The sequence below is a fragment of the Ochotona curzoniae genome, unplaced genomic scaffold, assembly GCF_017591425.1.
Source record: "Ochotona curzoniae isolate NIBS_2020 unplaced genomic scaffold, NIBS_Ocur_1.0 contig_3432, whole genome shotgun sequence".
Taxonomy (NCBI): Eukaryota; Metazoa; Chordata; class Mammalia; order Lagomorpha; family Ochotonidae; genus Ochotona; species Ochotona curzoniae.
The window spans coordinates 2551285-2570787 of NW_024465859.1; the positions used below are offsets into that span (position 1 = coordinate 2551285).

A 19503-nucleotide genomic window follows, 5' to 3' on the forward strand; every position below is an offset into this window, starting at 1 on the left:
GACATTGAGTGAACTACTTGACACTACCAAAAATATACTTGAATAATTTGATTGGAGAAATTCACTAAATTTGAAAGATTGTTTAGAGCAGAAATAATTTCAAAGAAGGAAGTAGAAAAGAGGGAAAGACATAAATTAGCAACTACTGTGTGTTGGATGATTCCCATCTACTCAGCAGTTATTTCTTAAGCACCAGCTGCAATTTTGGATAGGTTATTAGGACTGGGAAATGTGATGGCAAAGGCAAAAACAAAACAAAAACACACCACCAACAATGGAACTGTTTTAGGGTCTATTCTCGCAACCAAGATATATTACATTACACAACCCTGACTCTTTATAGTCCAACATGCACACACAATTTGTTTCTGATAAAGATATTCTCAGTGTCACTCAGAGGTCTAAACAGATGAAGGATCCAGAACAGTTACACTGCCATGATCACAATCTGGACCAAGAGAATTGGGAACAGCCTCGGATACTGTACCTTCTATCTTGAATGATAATATTATATCTGCTTAGTTTTCATGTTAGAATAACATTCAGTTGCCCAGCACATTTGGAAGGACAACGGAATATGTGACATATAATACTGGTCATTTCTATGTGTGAATTTATGAAATTCATAAATTCATAAATGCTACTAATTAAGAGAAGATATAGGAGGAAATAAGCAGTAGTGACCAGCTTAGTCAATATCGGGCGATATGAAGATGTTTGGGAGAAGAATTTAACCCACTCAAACCAGTCAAAGATTTTAAGGGAAAAATCTGATAAAAGCAGAAGAATGGGGGCTGGCTTTGGAGTCTTGATAGCTCCAATTCTGATCCAGTTGCCTGCTAAGGCACATGGGGGAAATAGCAGAAAAGAATCCAAGTATTTAAACCCTATCACAATATGGGAACAATGAAGTACCTTGTCAATCTTGTTGATGAGTTCATATTTAACCATGGTAGCAGTATAATACCACTTGGTAGATTTGAGATTCTTGGATGATATCTGAAGGAAGGGTTGTCTTAGAGTGTAATGCTGTTCTATTTCAGAGGTTTCCTGTGCTTACAAAGCAATAGCATGATCATTTTGATGATCACTTCAGACAGGAAGAAACTGGAGTTTTAGAGAGTAACCACTCTTACAAATACTTTTATGTCATTAAATGGGTGCATTGGGAAGAGGAACCTTAAATGTGTCTGCTATTCAAATCCATGCTCCCAGCTGTATTATGGCATTGCCTCCGTGTCATTTTGGATTTTTATTACAGCACAGGAAATGCTTTTTATTTTTTAAATAATGAAGTCAAAAATCTATCCTCTTAAATAAAGAATGATTTTAAATCTCAAGGAATGTTAATATATAAGGGTTTTCACATTACAGCTCCCCTCCATCACATGGAGTCAATGGGTAACCATTTGAAAAGGATGGGGTCATAACCCCACTGCCTCCTTCGTCTCCTGCAGGTCGCAGGGTAATTAGAGCAGCACTCTTAGAGAAGCTTTACAGAGAATGAAATAGCAATGGCGCTGCACCAAACGAACGAAGATTTCCTGGTTCTCACATATATCTGCATATCCTTAAAATTGAAGACTACGCTGTGTCGCTTATATGTCTCAGCTCTCAAGTCAGCAAAAATCCTGGATAAATGTATACAGTGAGATCTGATAAACCAGTGAGGAGGGGCGTTCACTTTCATTGCTTCCTCTGTTTCTAGAATTCAAGGATGTGGATGATTTCCATATATCAGGCTGAAATCTTGTCTTAGATTTGCTTAGAGGGGTATCGTTTGCTTAAATACATAACTAAAGTTTTTTGTTTTTTTTTTTTTTCCTTCAAGACTATGGCTTCTTTCTCAGGTGCTGCCTTTGAAACAGTGTTTCAGTTTTGGCAACTGCTTTTGTATTTTCTTGGTGCAGATCAAAAGCCCAAGTTAATAATGCTAACAGCATCTTGTACTTGGTCAGTTATTTATGACATCTTAAATATCCACCAAGTGTGTATGTCCTCAGTGTAATCTTAAGATTTGTTTTAACTATAATGGAAGTTAAAATATAGCACATAAGCCATTAATGGTTTCTAAAAGTTTGCCATGCACTTAAACATTTGAATTTAGAGGAGGTTACTATGTGTGTGTTTAGATGATGGAGAAATGTGGCACATGTTTACATATAATAATATACATACAATTCACTATTTTATGCAGGAAGTTTCTTATTCACTGTTCACATGTAGGAGATACTCTGAAATATTAGTTGAAAAATAAGCAGCTGAGTTATTTGTAGGAGTAACAAAACTCTTTTAACATTTCTCTGTCATTAATGGAAACTATTTGGATTATCTAATCTTTAACCTACTTTCAATATTTAAAATAATCTATGACATATATGGGTTTTGTTTCATTATCCCAATTAGGGAAATTTTCAAATCTGACAACGGATGAAACAGAATGTGGAGAGAAATCTTTCCGTGACTACTCCAGGTAAGGTCTCCAGCCTCATTTTAAGTAGAAAAACTTCATCTGAGAAAAATTGTGCAGTATATATTTGTCCTCTTTGCTGCCCATGCCTGCCTGTTCACATTCTTTCCTACATTGTTGGTCCTCCGTGAAGTTTGGGTAAAGCCCTGGAAGCACCATTTGTCTTATCTAACCTCTCCTCAAAACTTGTTTTCAAAAACTATCTGAGGAAAACTATCATACCAAATCACAGCTGAACACTGCCCCCTTTGGGAGGTTTTGTTCTAACAGAATATATTACATAACATGGGATTTTCACTTTCAGTGCAGTTGGCTTGTCACAATGCAAAAAACTCAGAAGAGCCATCAAGCTGTGATCAAATCCTCAGACCAGGTACCAACCCAAATACCCTCCTATTTGTTTTACTTGACCTGCTCTTCTAACACATCCATCCATGTGGAATGATAATCTGGATCATGCTATTTTAATCAAAACCTTGCTGTCAGGTCCGGCAGGATAGCGTAGCGGTGGGGGTCCTCTCCTTTAACTCGCTGGGATCCCATATGGTTGCCAGTTCTGATCCCAGTGGCCTCGCTTCCATCCAGCTCCCTGCTTGTGGCCTGGAAAAGCAGTCAAGGACAGCCCAGAGCCTTGGGGACCTGCACCTGTGTAGGAGACCTGGAAGAGGCTCCTGGCTCCTGGCTTCGGATTGGCTCAGTTCCAGCCATTGAGGCCGCTTGGGAGGTAAACCATCGGATGTAAGATCTTTCGCTCTGTCTCTCCTCCTCTCTGTATGTCCACCTTTCCAATAAATAAATAAATAAATAAATAAATAAATAAATAACCCTTGCTGTTTTTGTCAACTGTTTAGACATTTTATATAGCTTTTATAGGTAGGTCAGTTAGCCAACCTAGCCCCAGTTAGTGGTACTAGTTGCCAAGTACTAGAGGCCCCCCTACACTTCAAGTTTTTCTTTAAAAAAATATTTATTATTATTTTTTATTATTACTTTTTAAAATTGTTATTAACATTGTATTATGTGATACCGTTTTTTTTTTTATTTGAAAAGAACATTTATACAGAGTAGGAGATATAGAGAAGGTCTTCCATCTGCTGTTTTACCCTCAAATTGCTGCAATGGCCAGAGCTGAGATAATCTGAAGCTGGGAGCCAGGAGCTTCTTTCAGATCTTCCATGTGCATCCAGGTTCCCAAGGCTTTGAGTCATCCTCTTCTGCCTTTCCAGCTCATAAACAGAGAACTGGATAACAAAGCAGAGCAGCAAGGACACAAACTAGCATCATATTGGATGCTGTCTTCATAGAGTGGAGCATTAGCCTGTTGATTCTTAGTGCCAGTCCCCAATAGTCCAATTCTTACATTAGCACCAAACAAGTAAGTTGAGAGAATAAACAGGTGTTCTAAGTCTTTGATAGCATACTTGCTGTCTCTGCTCAGAGCATGGCCACAAATTGTTTATCATAGCAGATTTTTTCAGTGAAGGAGAAGATGCTAAAATTTCATGTAAAGTATTTACACAACCTCCAGCTAGCATTCCTTCTATCCCTCCATAGGCACCACTTTTATCACTGGCTCCTTAATTCCAAAGACTATAGTATTTTCACAGCATGTAAGGAACACCACCATCTGATAGTGAACCAAAACTCATTGTTGGATACATCATTTTATACCTATCACCCCAGACCCAAATTTATCCAGGAGAAGATGAGAAAACACCACACAAACCCAGCATTGGTGAAAATTCACAATCCTGAATCTTAAAAATTAGGCTTCTATGGGACTAGTGTGATGGTTCAATGGTTAAATCCTCACCTCACAAGTGCCAGGATCCCATCTGGTGCCAATTTGTGTCCCGGGTGTTCTACTTCTTATCCAACTCATTGCTTATGGATCCTGGTTCCTGGCTTTGGATCAGCTCAGTTTGGATCAGTACAGAGAAGGAGATATAGAGAAGGTCTTCCATCTGCTGTTTTACCCTCAAATGGTTACAATTGCCAGAGCTGAGACAATCTGAAGCTGGAAGCCAGGAACGTCTTTTAAAAAATTAGACATCAGCTGAAAAATCCCTTACACTGCCAACATTGCTATATACAGGAACCAGTTTTTATCAATTATTTTTAACTCTTTTACACATGCCCTGTCATGACAATGCTAATTCCTATGTTAACAATAACAGGCAATTAAATAGAAGTTTGAGATGGCAATTTATGGAAGACCTTAAGCTTATAGAAACACCGTAAGATTATTTTTAGCACATGGGAAAATTGAAGTATACAGAAAGTATATGCTTAGGGAAAGGCGATTGAACTATGGGTGATGAAAACAGAATTTACAATAAATGAGTAAAAGAATACTTAATTTTAGGAGAAAAATACCGTTGTTCTTGGGACTCAGAGATGTAACCCAAAGGCATATTTGGTTAGGACAGAGGTAAGTATTCATGACCAATTAGCAGCGCTTAAATTATTAATTGTATGGAAGGTATGCTTCCACATAGAATTTTTCCCCTCTGCATTTTCTGTAAATCAATGAAGCAGTTTTAACTGTATGTCATGTTTTTCTCCTCTTCACAAATATCCAATAATTGTTTAGAATTATGTTAATATAGAGAATAGATTTCATGTATTCAATAGGTAAAATTCTAGGAAGAGAAACAGAAGAGTCATTACTGCATGCAAAGAAGGAAGCCAGCTCATTGTGACTTCAAACAATTGTCCATGTCTCCTATTGCCCCACTTACATTTCATCTTTTGCTTCTCAGCTCTCAATGATCCATTATCTATTTCATGAGAAAGCAAACAGAAAAAAGAATAAATGATCAAAAGAAACCAAGTTCATGCAGAATTCTAGCACAAACAGCAGGGTTTTTTTTTTTAATACAGTTGTTGATAATATAATATTTTTTAAAAAGACAATTGGCCCAGGCTGGTGGGATTCAAATTGAAGACATGAGTCAGATTTCAAGACATTTGCTAGCTATCTGATTTGAATAAGTCACTCCACACCTGAGCCTTATATTTCATAAATTCCGCAAAACGATGTATTTAATACCCACCCGCTAAGTTAAACCAGACAGTCCACAATGAATTATGTAAGAATATCCTAATCTACACCCTATCGATGGTTGAGAAGCAGGATTCTTTCAAAACCCCTGAATAAGAAACGCAAAAAAGTAGAACATAATTATCAGATATGGCAAGCATATTCATTAGATATTCTGAACAACATTTTGTTAGATGTCAAATATTTATCAGAAATTAGTGCTTCGTTTTATATCTCATCCTAAGATTTAATTAGCAATAACATATTTATTCAAGATGTAATTGGAACTAGGGACCAGATACATACAGAAGCAGTGGGCAACTACAATCTGAAGTTCTGAAGTTAAGTACACCTGTAGGCGGGACTGCCATGCCAAGCACTCTTCCCTCGGAGTGCTGGAGATCAATGTTTGACTCCCTCTTAGACTTCTTTCTGCTTTGAGAACTCTGCCTGCCTTCCCTCTGTGACTTGGCATGGTGATTGCAGGGAGATAGGTATTTTTAGTGTCTCATCATGAATCCAAACATCTTTCTCTTATGAGAATAAAAGTCTGAAAACCTCAATGTACAATACAGCAATACTGAAGTTTAAGAAGCTAATGTATGAGTTCTGAGAGGATACAATTCAGCCCTCAGAAAACTAATCTCAAAATATAGATGAGGTAAAAAATTGATCTCTATAATTTTTGATAGAAGAAAATCACCCAGGATGAGATCATCCAGCCTACTAAAATCTTGTGTGAGGGCCGGAGGCAAGTCTTGTGAGGCCAAACTCCTGCCTCACTAGCTCACTGCTCCATGCTCGCATGCGCTGTAAGTATTGGTTAAGAGGATATAGTTTACATCCTGATAAGGCAGAGGCCACACTGAACAGGGAAAATTACCACTTGTCAGGAAGGCCATAGTTCTCCCTTTCCAGATCGTTAGGAATAATAGTGTCAAGTGAGCAGCACAGAAATTTCATAGCCATTTCCCAATTAGTAGGGAAGGTGTTCTGTAGGTTCGCCCAGGTGGGCATCCAACAAAGGGGCCTTTACCTAGTTGAGCAACACAATAAGGGGTTATGGAACCCTCAAAATGCCAACACTTTTCCTGAAATCCCAGTGTTTCATCTTCCTTTCAGGAGACTCCCAATCTTCCAGGTGTTTGCCTTTTTCCCTTTATATTCACTGGTCACTTCAAATAAAACTCTGCATTCGCTCTAGTCTGTTTTTTTTTTTTAATAGCAAGTAGGTTTATTTTTTAAAGGTTCTTTTTTCTATGATTATTATCATTTTATGATATAGCTCCATAGAATTTCCCTTATCCCCTACCCAATCTCCTGCTTCACTGAGTTTCCCTATATCATTACTGTAGTATAGTTCTTCATATTGAATTATACATCCACCATTATGGGCATGGACAACGGCAGAGAATCCAACATCCTATTGTCAAGATATACTAAGCAGTTACATTAGAAGTCCATTTTTGTCTGAAAGTAAAGATGCATACTGCATTGTATCCTCACATCTGGATATAATAGTCTGCATTACACAGATACTACATAGCTCTTTAATTGAAAAGCCACAAAACAAAATCCACAACAGGAAGAACAAAAAATGAAATTAACATCATCATGAAGTTAAATAACATGCTACTGAATGACTAATGTGTCACTAAAGAAATGAAAAAGGAAATCAAGAACCTTTTTGAAGAGAATGATGCTACCATATGATCTATGAGTCACTGAAGAATTTAATCAGAAGAAAGTGTTTTGAAGAGATGAAACTAACAAAAAAAATCAAGATCCATGAGATTTGGTTTCCGTTGATCTTTGTTGGTGAAATGTGTCTACTGTACGCAATGAATAGATGGGTTTTGTTTTTCAATCCAGTCTACTTATCATGATGTTGGATTGATGAGTTTAAGCCATTTACATTCAGGGTTAATATGAATGCGTGGCAATTTCATCCTGTTATTTTAATAATGGGTTGTTCATTGATTTAGTCTTCTGTTGTTATTTTACTGGGATGTTCTTCACATTTGCCTTTGGTTTTGGTGGGTGCTATTCCTTTTCTCTGCCAACAGATTACCTTTAAGTATCCTTTGTAGGACAGTACCGGAGACTTGCTCTGGTTGACTCAGATTTTGTGAAAGATGCATGGATCAGCGAGAAGATAAGAACAGGAGATAAGAAGGAGAGGCAGAGGAGGCATGGACATTATGGCATGATGCTCATAATGGACAACTCAGAAAAGCTGCCTTCTTTATTTATACACAAATCATCACAAGCTTTTGCACAACATTCAATGGTTTCATTTTTACTTCATTACAAAAGAATGATTACAAAATCAATCCTAAAAAACGTTACTATCATTTTGCTTTAGAGAAAATATTTTCAGCAAGCTATTACGTATTCAAACCTGCAGTCACCTGGCTGAAGCCAGGAACTCCATGGTTGGCAGCACATGCGTTTGCATAGTGACAAGTGGTTTACTTATATCCAAAACCAAATTTCTCTAAACACAAACTAACTAATAGTGCTTAAAATATTGAAAGTACAGAGTTAGAAGAAAAGACCATAAGCGAAAGTAATTTATAAAAGCATATAACATAGATTCTTTATTAAGTTTTATAATTGATCATTCATTAATTACCTAATATTGATTCAATTGTTTTTTGTTCTTTTGTTAAAGGGCAGTGAAAGAGATCAGGGCAACTCAGCGGATCTATAGAGGGTCTTTACAAGAAACTTCTTTTTATCTTTATAAACTGTTTTCTTTCCCTAAATATTAGTGCCAATGTAAGGTAGAAATTTTAAGCCATTTTGGGGGTGGTTTACATTTGTCTCTCTTTAGAAGATGCCCCATATACTTTCTGCTTTTCGTGGCGAGAAACCAAAATGCGTCATATCATGTGTTGTAATGGTTCGAGACGCATGGTAAACAAACTCTTTGTACCTCCATGATTGCCTTCTGTTCCAAGATATTATCAAGTCATTTCGTAAGGAAAACATTAGTTATATTAGGGCAAGTTTCAGGACAAAGGCGGGCACATAACAGGATGTTTGGAGACATTGTGGGCTCAACTGTACTATTGTATGCTTTTTGCTGTGTGTAATTGCCTTAGATTGCTAAAGATGATTTTACCATAATATGATTGGCCAGTTTGAGGTATTATACAAGTTACAGGAATCATTTCACAGTTGCAGAAAAACAATAGCACCCTCAGGAGAATTCTATGAAACATCAGAGAGGTGATTGAGTGTCCATACATTGGGGTGAGGCAGCAATGAGGTGACCAGAGACATTCTGCTGGGCCTTGCTACACAGCCAGAAACCCCTCATAGCCTAGCTAACTGAGGAGCGGTGCTCATCACACACCTATGCCATCTGACCCAACTGCATAGCTCCCCACAAGACAGGTTTGGAAGAGGCATATTCTTTGAACTTTTCTTTACTGTTGAAGAATTTTATTTAACTTTCAAAGGCAAAGGAAACTTTTGCTGAGTATGTTACACTGGGCTGACAATTTTTTGCTTTTAGATTCTGGAATATGTTGCTCCATTTCTTCTGGGCTGTAGAGCTTCTTATGAGTGGTCTCCTGAGAATTTAATTGGCCTTCCTTTATATGTCAATTAATTTTTCTCACGTGCAAATTTAAGAATCTTTTCTTTTTGTTTGAAGAGAATTTGATTATCATGTGTTGTGGTGAAGATCTATTTGGTCAAGACTGTTGGGAGTTCTGTGCCGTTCCTGGATGTGGTTTCTCAATTCTTTCTCCAGATGAGGGAAGTTTTTGTGTATTATTTCATTAAATACATTTTTAAACCCAGTACCTCTTTCTGTACCTTCTGGGACTCCTATAACTCTTAGATTTAACCTTTTAGTAATGTCGTCAATTCTTGAGTAGTTTTTCTGGCCTGATCCAGCTCTGCTTCCTGCTTTTTGCTTCCCCCTGGTGACAGGAAATATCTTCCAATTCTGAGATTCTTTACTGTACTTGTAATTTGCTCCACTGTATTCTTCATTTCTGGTATATCAGCTTCTATTTGATTCATTTCCAGTGTGACATATTCCTTGAAATCCTTGAATGCATGTTTTACATGCTTCTAATTGTTGATAAAAAGTTTTATAACAAGTGTTTTCAATTTTGTATCCCCCATATTCTCGATGTCTTCCTCAGTGAACTCTGAGGATGGCAAAGCATTTTGCTCCTTTGCAGGGGAATCTGCAGTAGTATTCATTATGCCTCTGTCTCTTCTTTTGCTCTTGGTCATAGCACTTCTGGTTATCAGATTCTTCTCCTTGGGCCACGTTTCTAAGCGGTGTCACCCACAGGTCTACAGTTCAATTTTATTTAATGTGGTTGGCACATGGTTTTTGTGCCCCTTCCTCTAGTGAGTTTCAGGTCTGAGTTCTTATGTTAGCTTTTCACCATGGTGTCTGTAGCCCCAACTCTTGGCTCATGGCTCTCCACCTCTTGTGGTACACTGCTGAGGCTGCACCATTGTCTGCACAACCTTTCTCCCACTTCTGGTTAGAGTAGGTCCCAGGATTAGAGAGACAGCAGATGCCCTATACATTTAGATTGTTGGTTGTGACGATCTTGCAGGAACCTGTTGGCCATAAGGTCCGAGGGACACACGGGCTATTTTGACCCACATAAAGCCATAGTCAGTATTATTTTCCTATGGGACCAGTGCAGTACACTGAGCCCAGTGAGTTCTCCCTGAGCTCAGTGCATAGGCAGCTCACTGTTGTCCCCTGAAGGCTTAAATTCTTTGCCACAATGTGAGAAATGCTGCCTGATATGCCACTACCAGAGTTCTTGATCTGCTGGCTGTCAGGTCTGATGGCTACCTGGACCTGTCTTGGGTGGAACCTGTAGGATTCCATGTTGTTGCAGTTAACTGAGTCAGAAATGAGTTCACTCCCAGCTCTGTGCATGTGCAGTCCTGCCCCATAGCCCTTGCCTCCTTAGACAAAATGGTGTCCATATGGCTCTAGGAGGTGGGTTGGGCTATGAATCCACCCTGTTCCTGCACTGCCTATCTGGGACCTGCTGTTCTGTATCTGTTCCTGGTCAAATCAAACAGGTCAGTGGGATGGGTAGTTCTTTGGGTTCATATCTGCAGCTCCTGGTAAACATCCTTTTGCACCTTGTTTCTGGTGTAGTTCTTGCTGCTCGTGGAGTTCAGATTGCCATTTGCTGAATGCTACTGGTATATCAGTCACTGCAACACCACTTTATTGTGTCTGTTGCTTTGCTGTGTCTGTCAGTCTCCAGGTATCCCTCTGCTGTTGTTCTGTCCTCTCTTGTTTCCTGGAAAGTGACCTCTCTGCTTCACATTGGCTAATAGTTCTCCATCTGTTTAAACGTATCCTTACCCTATTCTGCCATCTTGATTCATCAAGGATTTATTGTTTATTGATTTATGTATTTAATTTCTATATTAAGCTGAAGAAAGAACTTATCAAGCTCTGCTGGTAACAAAGCATTGGTGTGGTGTATGCAAATTTGTTGGTTGATATGAGATTGATGGGAGAAGTAAAACAGGGGGAGGGTGCGTCCAATAAAACTATTTGAACATAATGTGCTTGCATTGTTTGGTTTGAAGGTCCCTCTGCATGTCAGGATTATAATAGTTTCTGCTGCTGTGAATAATAACTAGATTACAAGATATTTTTAGTTATGTTCATTTTACAAGAGTATGACTTTCTTCCTAATCTAAATGACATAGGCATGCCTGTATAAATGCACTAATTCCAAAACAAGTTATTGAACTTACAGCATCTTAGTCTAAAATTATGACTTTTCAAGTACCAATTTATTTCCCAGATTTTGCTCTTTGATAATATAAAACAGAAGTGATCAGATTGCTGCAGGTCAAGGATCAAGAAAAAGAAAGAAGGAAAGAAAAATGACACTAGAGCAAATCAAGTTGTGTCAGAATTAGAGTCAGGGGACAGAACAACATTATGCTATTCAGGTAAATTCTAAACATAATGAGCCTCCAAATGATTACTGCAGGTGTTAAGCTGTATCTAAGGAACTTTTTTCTTCATTTTTTTCTGTACATTTGAATCTAAAGAATTCAGGCAATTAAAAAAGAGCAATTCCTGAAAGCTATCAACTGTTAGAGATAATGTTTAATCAACTGATTGATTTGCATCCAAATCTTAACATGCAAGAACATTTTATCTGATTTCTATAATATATTATCAATGTTTTACATGTTGCATTTGTTTTCTGCACCAGGATTATATTAATAAATTATTTCCTCTATGACAGCTATGACTTGGCACAAAGTTAAGACTTAGAATATTTTACCAGCATCAAAAATTTGGGGCATGATCAAGTAACTGGAATAAAAATATTTCTTCATGCATTATTAACTATGTCATTTTATCAGAATATCATATGAGTCTGTAAGCTAGGAAAGCTCCAAAAAATGAAGTTATATAGAGTAACATCATCAAATAGTTGAATTGAAAAGTTGTGTCATTTTGGAAATATATGCTGTAAGGCATTCTAAAATATGTTCTTTTAAAAATCCAATTATACTTCTAGTAATGTATCCATAAATAAATAAATAGTCAGAAGCATATATGTTCTATATAGGAAATTTTCACTAAGATATTTATAAAAGTTAAAGAGAAGGTGCATTTTGAATACGTCCATCAGATAAATTACCAAGCCATAATTTAAACTAGGTCTTGACAAACTGTTCTGGCTGTGTAGTCCTTTGCCCTCTAGCTCTCGAGGCTTGTTAATCTGTGCGCCACTTTATTAGCATCACCTGTAACGACAAAAGCTCAGGTTCCAGTACAGAGTTTCTGAATTAGAATTGCATTTTCACTGGTACCATGGAAGATGTGTGTGTGTCAGATACGCCTGTGTTGTAGACAGGAAGACACATGATGTCACTAAGACTCAGAGATACCTGAGTGAAACAGAGCCAGGTGGAGTTATATTTAGCCATCTTTTGTTAAAACGATGACTTGACAGAGGCAGCACAGTTTTGGTGTTTGGTATAATCCTTCAAGGAACCAGATAGAAATTCACCCAACAGGTAATGAGGGATTTGTTTGAAAACACATGAGGACATGTACCAATTAATCTGTTCTCAATACTCTGATTTCCATTTTCTCTGTAACTTCACTAATAAAGTACTTGAACTGCTCCAAAGAAGTCACACAAATACCTCAGCTGCAGAACAGCAGAATCACCAACCAAAAGGAAAAGAACAAGTTCTGAACCCTTGCTAAATTTCTAGGGTGAGATGGAACTAAAAGTTGCTGCTTCTATTAGTCAAAGTTTCTGAACAGTCATTTATTACAAATGTTAATCCTGAGACCATTTCAGCCCCATACTCTAGATTTTTAAAAAAGTGTGACATTTCACTGAGCATAATGGTCTTCAACTGAGGCCATTAGGTTGCAAACTTTCATTCTTTTTAATAGCTGGGTAGTATTCTTTAGAGTAGATGTGCCACGATTTCTTTATTCAGTCATCCTTCACTGGAAATCTAGGCTGTTTCCATGCTTTTGCAACTGTTGACTTGCTGCAATGGATACATACAGGGGTGAAATTTGCTTTCTCATGTATATGTATGAGATCTTTTGGATATATTTTCAGGAGTGGGATTTCTTGGTCTTATGGCAGATGAGTATTTCTGAGTATTCTCCATACTGACTTCCAAAGTGGCTGCCACCAGTCTACAGTCCTACCAGCAGTGGAGTAAGGTGCCTTTTCCCCCATATCTGTGCCAGCGGATGTTATTAGTAGTTTTCTGTATTTGGGCCATTCTCACTGGAGTTACCTGGAACTTTAGTGAAGGACATATGTCATATGTTTGCTCTATTATAGCATAACCCCCATAAAAATATAAAATATAAAAAAATGAAGGTAATTAAACACACACATATAATCCCACAAATGAAAGACATATGGAAGCCAGAGTACAAGGAATCAAAGAAAATCGACAGAGTGCATCCCCATTATGGAATAAAAGTAGATTCCCAGTGAAACGTCTTAATATACATAGACACCATAGTATTAGACTTCCTACTATTGCCTATACCAACAGTGTCAGGAACCACGTAAAGAGCAGAAGGTTGGAGTCATTTCTTTTTCATCTCTAATTTTAATTGGTTCTTCTCTCATGCTCTTCTTTGCTAGTATGGCTAAAGATTTGTTTTGCTTATCTTCTTAATAAATGACTTCCATATCACCACTTGCAGTTTTTTTTTTTAGCTTCAATTTCATTTGTGTCTGCTATGATTACTATCATTCCATGCTTCCTGCCTATTTCCCTTTTTTTAATAAATCCTTGAGAAGCATTATTAGATCATCAATTTGAGACATTGCAAATGTGTGTAAACACCTTTGAATACTACACACACACATATGTATGTATATACACTTTCTCAGGCAGTGATGAGACTTGGCAATAAAGCACTCCTTAAGATCTTAAAAAAGGTATGACATACTATTCCTTGCTTTACCTGAGATTTTATTTGAATTTCCTTTTAATGTTATTAACTTGAAGATCAAGACCAAATATTTTTTTCAAAGGGAAGCTTTGACTGGCAAATGGTTCTGACATTTTATTCATGTCAGTGACACAATTACACATTCACTCACTTTTAGTCACTGACTAAGGGACAAGATACTGTGGATTTATGATTGAGTGTTAAATTATCTCTATATCTCAGAAAAGACTCAAACTCTGGACAGAGAACTACTAAAGTGATTAATAAATTAAGTTTGATATAGAAGATTCCATAACAGGGTTATGATTCAAACACTCAATGTAAGCAATTAATTTTTTCCTCAGACGGGGAGACTTGAGTGCTTTCCCAGGGACAGGAACACTTTTATCTGGCTTCTATTTCCATTGTTGTTCATATTTTCATTGTCAAGAATACCACTGCCATATAATTAATTCTTTACTTCATATCTAACATAAAAAGGATGAGTAGCAATCACTCCCTAGGTTTTATGTGTCCACAGGTTTTTATTCTTGCCTCTCAACTAATATCACCAATATGGTTCTAGTTGATCAGTTGAAAAGCTCAGGAGTCGTGCTACAGTCTTCTTTCCCTCACCTGCTTGTTGAATCTATTAACAAGTCTTCTCAATTTCACCATCAGCTCAAATACCCAGTCCTTGCCCCTATAGCTTTCCAATACTACCACCCAACTTCTCCATTCTTGCTTATCTGTACCATTGAAGTTACTTGCAAAATATCCTCTGAATTTCTTTTTTGCTTCTCATTATATGATTGTTCTTACATAGCCAGAGTGATTATTATACAACATAAATTAAATTGTTACTTCTCAACTTAAAGTCTGTTGATATCTTCCTGTTCATACTTAGAATAAACAGAAAATTTATCCACACATCATATAGGAATCCTCATGATTTGCTACTGTATCCCTAAAACTACCACACATGCACTTCTATATATTCATTACTGGACACTTCCATGTTTCCAATATATTTTATTACCCCCGAGGTTTTACATGTTCTAATCTCTCAACCAGGCATTCTCTTCCTTTAATCTACCCCTTATGTGACTCATTCACATTTTCATAATTTCAGCATAACAATTAGTATCTTATAAATCTTTTCCAAAATCATACCTTTCATTGATCATGGCCCATACCATTATACTGACCATGTCATCTTCACTATGTTTCTATAACATAGTAAGCTGTCAAATATTCTATGAGAAAAAGTAGGTATGGTCACCAATTGGTTGTATCAGCGCTTTCAAAGTCAAATCAAGTAGCATAAAATCTACATTAAAAATGCAACTTTCAGGGCCAAAGATGTGGCATAATCGTTTGTCACTATCTGCAACATTGGCATCCTACGTAAACCACACTTTGAGTCCTGGCTGCTTCAGTTCTAATCTAGATCACTGTTAATGTACCCAGGCAGCAGCAGAAGATAGCCCAAGTCCTTTCTTACCTGCACCCATGTGAGTGAACTTGGAATAAACTTTGGACTCCCTAGCACCAGATGTTTTAGTCATTTGAAGTGCAAATCAGCCAATAATGGAAGATTGCATTTTCAAGCCCTCTGTAAATCTAACTTTCAAATAAATAAATCTTTAAAAAATATATAACTTTCAAATGGACACAGTTTTAGGATAATAACAATATCCCCAGTTGCTCCATCATCTTTCAGGAAGATAAACTAATCATCAACACCTACATAAGCCTTTAGAGGTACAACTGATTTTCTTTCGGTATTATTCTATAATTGATTTCTATATTTATTTTCTGTATATTATAGTAAAATGGAACCTTCCCGAGATTCCCAAACAATGAATTCCCAAACAGTGTCCATGAATCAATAAATGTGTTAAACAAATATATGGATCAATTACACAGAATCAGCTAAAACTGTAGTGTTAGTATAATGTGAGCTTCTTAAATCTTCAGCGTTTTGTCCTTTCAATCTTTAGCTATTCATTTACTCAAATGTTTACTCAGGAAAGTTTTAGGGGTTAAATTACAGCTTGTGAATTCAGCATCCCACACAGCACCAGTACAAGTCCCTGCCGTTCCATTTCTGACCCTGCTCTCTACCAATGGCCTAGGAAAAGCAGCCGAAGATGGCATAAGCGCTTGGATCCCTCCTACCTCTACAGGACTCCCAGAAGGAGCTTTGATTTCCTACCCCAGCCTGTTCCACACCTGACTATTGAGTCCACCCATGAAGTGAAGCAGAAAATGGAAAACCCTGTCTACCTCTACATAGATCTTTGCAAGTCTGACCTTCAAATAAGCACTTCTTCAAAAAGAATATTTTTAAGAAAAATTACACTTGTAAGATCTAGAGATATGGAAAGAAACAAAATAAATCCCCGTCCTCAGATGTTTTATTTATTTTTCTTATAATTTAGTTGAGGTTGACAGATAATACAATCAACTAAACATCTTGTTAAAAGTAAATGAAATTGGGCCAGGCGGCATGGCCTAGCAGTTAAAGTCCTCTCCTTGAACGCACCCAGATCCCATATGGGCACTGGTTCTAATCCCCGCAGCTCCCCATCCAGCTGCCTGTTTGTGGCCCGGGAAAGCAATCGAGGATGGCCCAAAGCCTTTGGACCCTGCACCCGTGTGGGATACCCAGAAGAAGTTTCTCAATCCTGGCTTCGGATCAGCATAGCATCGGCCGTTGTGCTCACTTGGGGAGTGAAACATCGGACGGAAGATCTTCCTCTCTGTCTCTCCTCCTCTCTGTATACCAGACTTTCTAATAAATAAATAAATAAATCTTAAAAAAAAAAAGTAAATGAAATTGAGAGAATGGGAGGAGCCAAAGGAAGAATAATATTATTTCATTGGAGCATAAATAATAAGGGCCTCCATGAATATAGAGCCAAACCATGTAAATTGCAGGTGCAATTGGTAGGGTTGGTTTCAATGAAACTGGTAACATGTTTGAGTCTTCTAAAATGGAGAGCCCAAAGGGGTTCTTATAGATCTCATTATGGGAGTTTCCAGTTGAAAACCAAGGCACAACTTTACCAAAGGACTCAGTTACAGTTAAAGTGAATTCTCATGTACTCTTGCTTTGTTCTGATTTGTCAGTTCTCAATAAAAATGGCTTTCTCTCATTTGTGATGTTATACATGGTGTGAGAGCACAATAAATGGTCACTGGAGAAAAGGAAAGGCTATGCATATAAAGTTTAATTATCTGACCCAAGCCGATAATTATGCATCTTTGTCTCACAGAATGAATTATTGCTCTCTTCACCTTTTGGCATACAAGCACTTGTAAATTCTTAGCTACCAATATCCTACATCATCATCGTCATCATCATCATCTCAGCTAATGCTTATATAGTTTTCGAGACTTTTTTACTATTATGTCCATTTAACATGGAGAGTGAAGAAATTCTGTGAATTCAACTATCCCACTTATTTATACTACTCAAGTAATTTGTTACTCTATTAACAGCAGAACTTAGAAAAATGCCTGATGCTGCATCCCCACTACATTTCCATTCACATTCTCAATGAGAGAAAAGCACAGATCCACTCCATTACCCCAGACTTCTCCGTAAGGACTGTGAGGATTTCCCTATTCAACTTTCCTGTCATCCTACCTTAGACAAAGTTTAGGGTGATTTCAAAATACTTTTCTCACAGTACTACTACAGTCATGGCCTACAGCCTACAACATGTACATGATTTATTTTAAAAGAACCACTAGAAACTTAGAAAATGCTGAAACACTTTTAAACAATAGCAAGTCAAGCCCAGAGATTCAGTGTTGCCACTATATCTTCTTGCTTTCAGATTCATATTCAGCTGCTGGATAAAATAATAACATGAGGCCCAAGAGGCTCTGGCAAGCTAACAGGCAGACAGCAAATACATGAGAAGTACCATTTCGGAATTTCCTATTCTGTCTCCCCTGAAGATAAGTTTAAACATTTACATGTTTTAAAACCCCCTAATCTGACTTGCCTCAATAATTCTATTCTCCTTGTGCTTCCTAGTTTGAAGTCATTATAAGTCAATTTCACTCCCAAAGGCAAAATCTGGAGAAATATGAGTGTGTGTCTATATATATAGTATAGACACACACACATATATATATATTCATTCTTTCTAAGGCAGCCTGCAGCTGATGTAGTTTTCTCTCCTATTCTTATGTTGCTCAGAGCAAAGCTGCAAATCAATGTAGTGCCTTTTTATCTGCTAGTGAGAAATTTAATTTTTTATTTCTTCCCTATCTCTTGTTTCCCATGAGATGATGTAAGTCCATGCAAATGAAAACAGGAAAGAGGAAGATTAGGTCTATGCCTTCAGCACACAATTTCAGAAAAACAACAGATATTCCAAAAAGATCGCTCCGGAGCTAGAAGTGCATGAAGAGTATTCTTCTGCTGTATTTTCAGTCTAGTGTTTCTTGATATCAACGTTCTATAATTTTTTTTCTGCATTTCATCAGATCAATAGTATACATAAAATCTTACTCGGAGAAGTACTGCTGTAATAAATTAGCTACATCCAAATTCAGAGTGCTTGTGAACTTCAAAGTTTCTCAAAAGACTTGGGGCAAAAAGCCAAGGCTAAAATGTTCAGCCATTAAAATCTAAATTAATAATAATAAAAGCTTCAATTTCAGGAAAGTTTATGATCTAGAGGGTTGAGAACGATATATGTGAAATATTGACCATAATGACTGTCATACAGTTACGAACCAACACATTGCTGTTGTTTGGGGTCAAAACCAATGTTGATTACTTTATAGCTATTGTCTTGTTTTATTCTCACTAATCCATTCAAAGTAATAATTATTTTCCCTTGGTTTACGTGACTCAGAGAAGCTTATTGGTAAACAGGGAAGACAAAATTTTAACCCTTCTGTTTCTGGAACCAATATATGTTTTATTACCCATTCTGTTATTGTTCAAATAAATAAATTCATAAATTCTGTCTGCTCCTACTGAGAGTTTATACGTTATCCCACAGTAATCATTCTATCTCCATAAGTATACTATATAAAGCAATAATATGCATTATAAGTACTAAATCCTGTGAAAAGATAATTAATGATCTTAATGGTACCCAGTGAGCTCGAAGAGAAGGCCTTGTTCAGAGCAGTATTCAGTGAAATCGCTACTACTGTTCAAGACAGTGTCCCTTTCTCATAGTAGTGTGACCATTATGAATGGGTGAGAGAAATCACTACAATGAAGGGAGAAGTTGTAAAGTTTGGTGGCATACAGTGGTCATAGAGTAGTCATTATGTGCATGGATTCTGAGGACATAGAGTTTGAATGGGTTATACTACCCTAAATACCACAATCAGACTCCAAAGGAGATGCCTGAATGTCTTGACCAAATGTGTAGAATTCCAAGGACAGCTTGGTTTCTTTTTTTTTTTTTTCTTAAGATTTATTTTATTTTATTTTATTTTATTTTTTTTTTTTTAAAGATTTATTTTTATTATTTTTTCATTGGAAAGGCGGATATA

The 19503-nt window shown here is 37.1% G+C and overlaps 1 protein-coding gene across 1 annotated transcript in view; it reads right to left on the reverse strand.

The window, feature by feature from the left end:
- The window catches only part of LOC121156482 (mitochondrial import inner membrane translocase subunit Tim9-like), a 39662-nt gene extending 38711 nt beyond the window's left edge, over nucleotides 1-951 (reverse strand). Inside the window, exon 1 of the mRNA XM_040980263.1 lies at nucleotides 916-951. Within this exon, the coding sequence (XP_040836197.1) occupies nucleotides 916-951 (36 nt within the window). The remainder of the gene's footprint in view (nucleotides 1-915) is intronic.
- Between the last annotated feature and the right edge of the window lie 18552 nt (nucleotides 952-19503).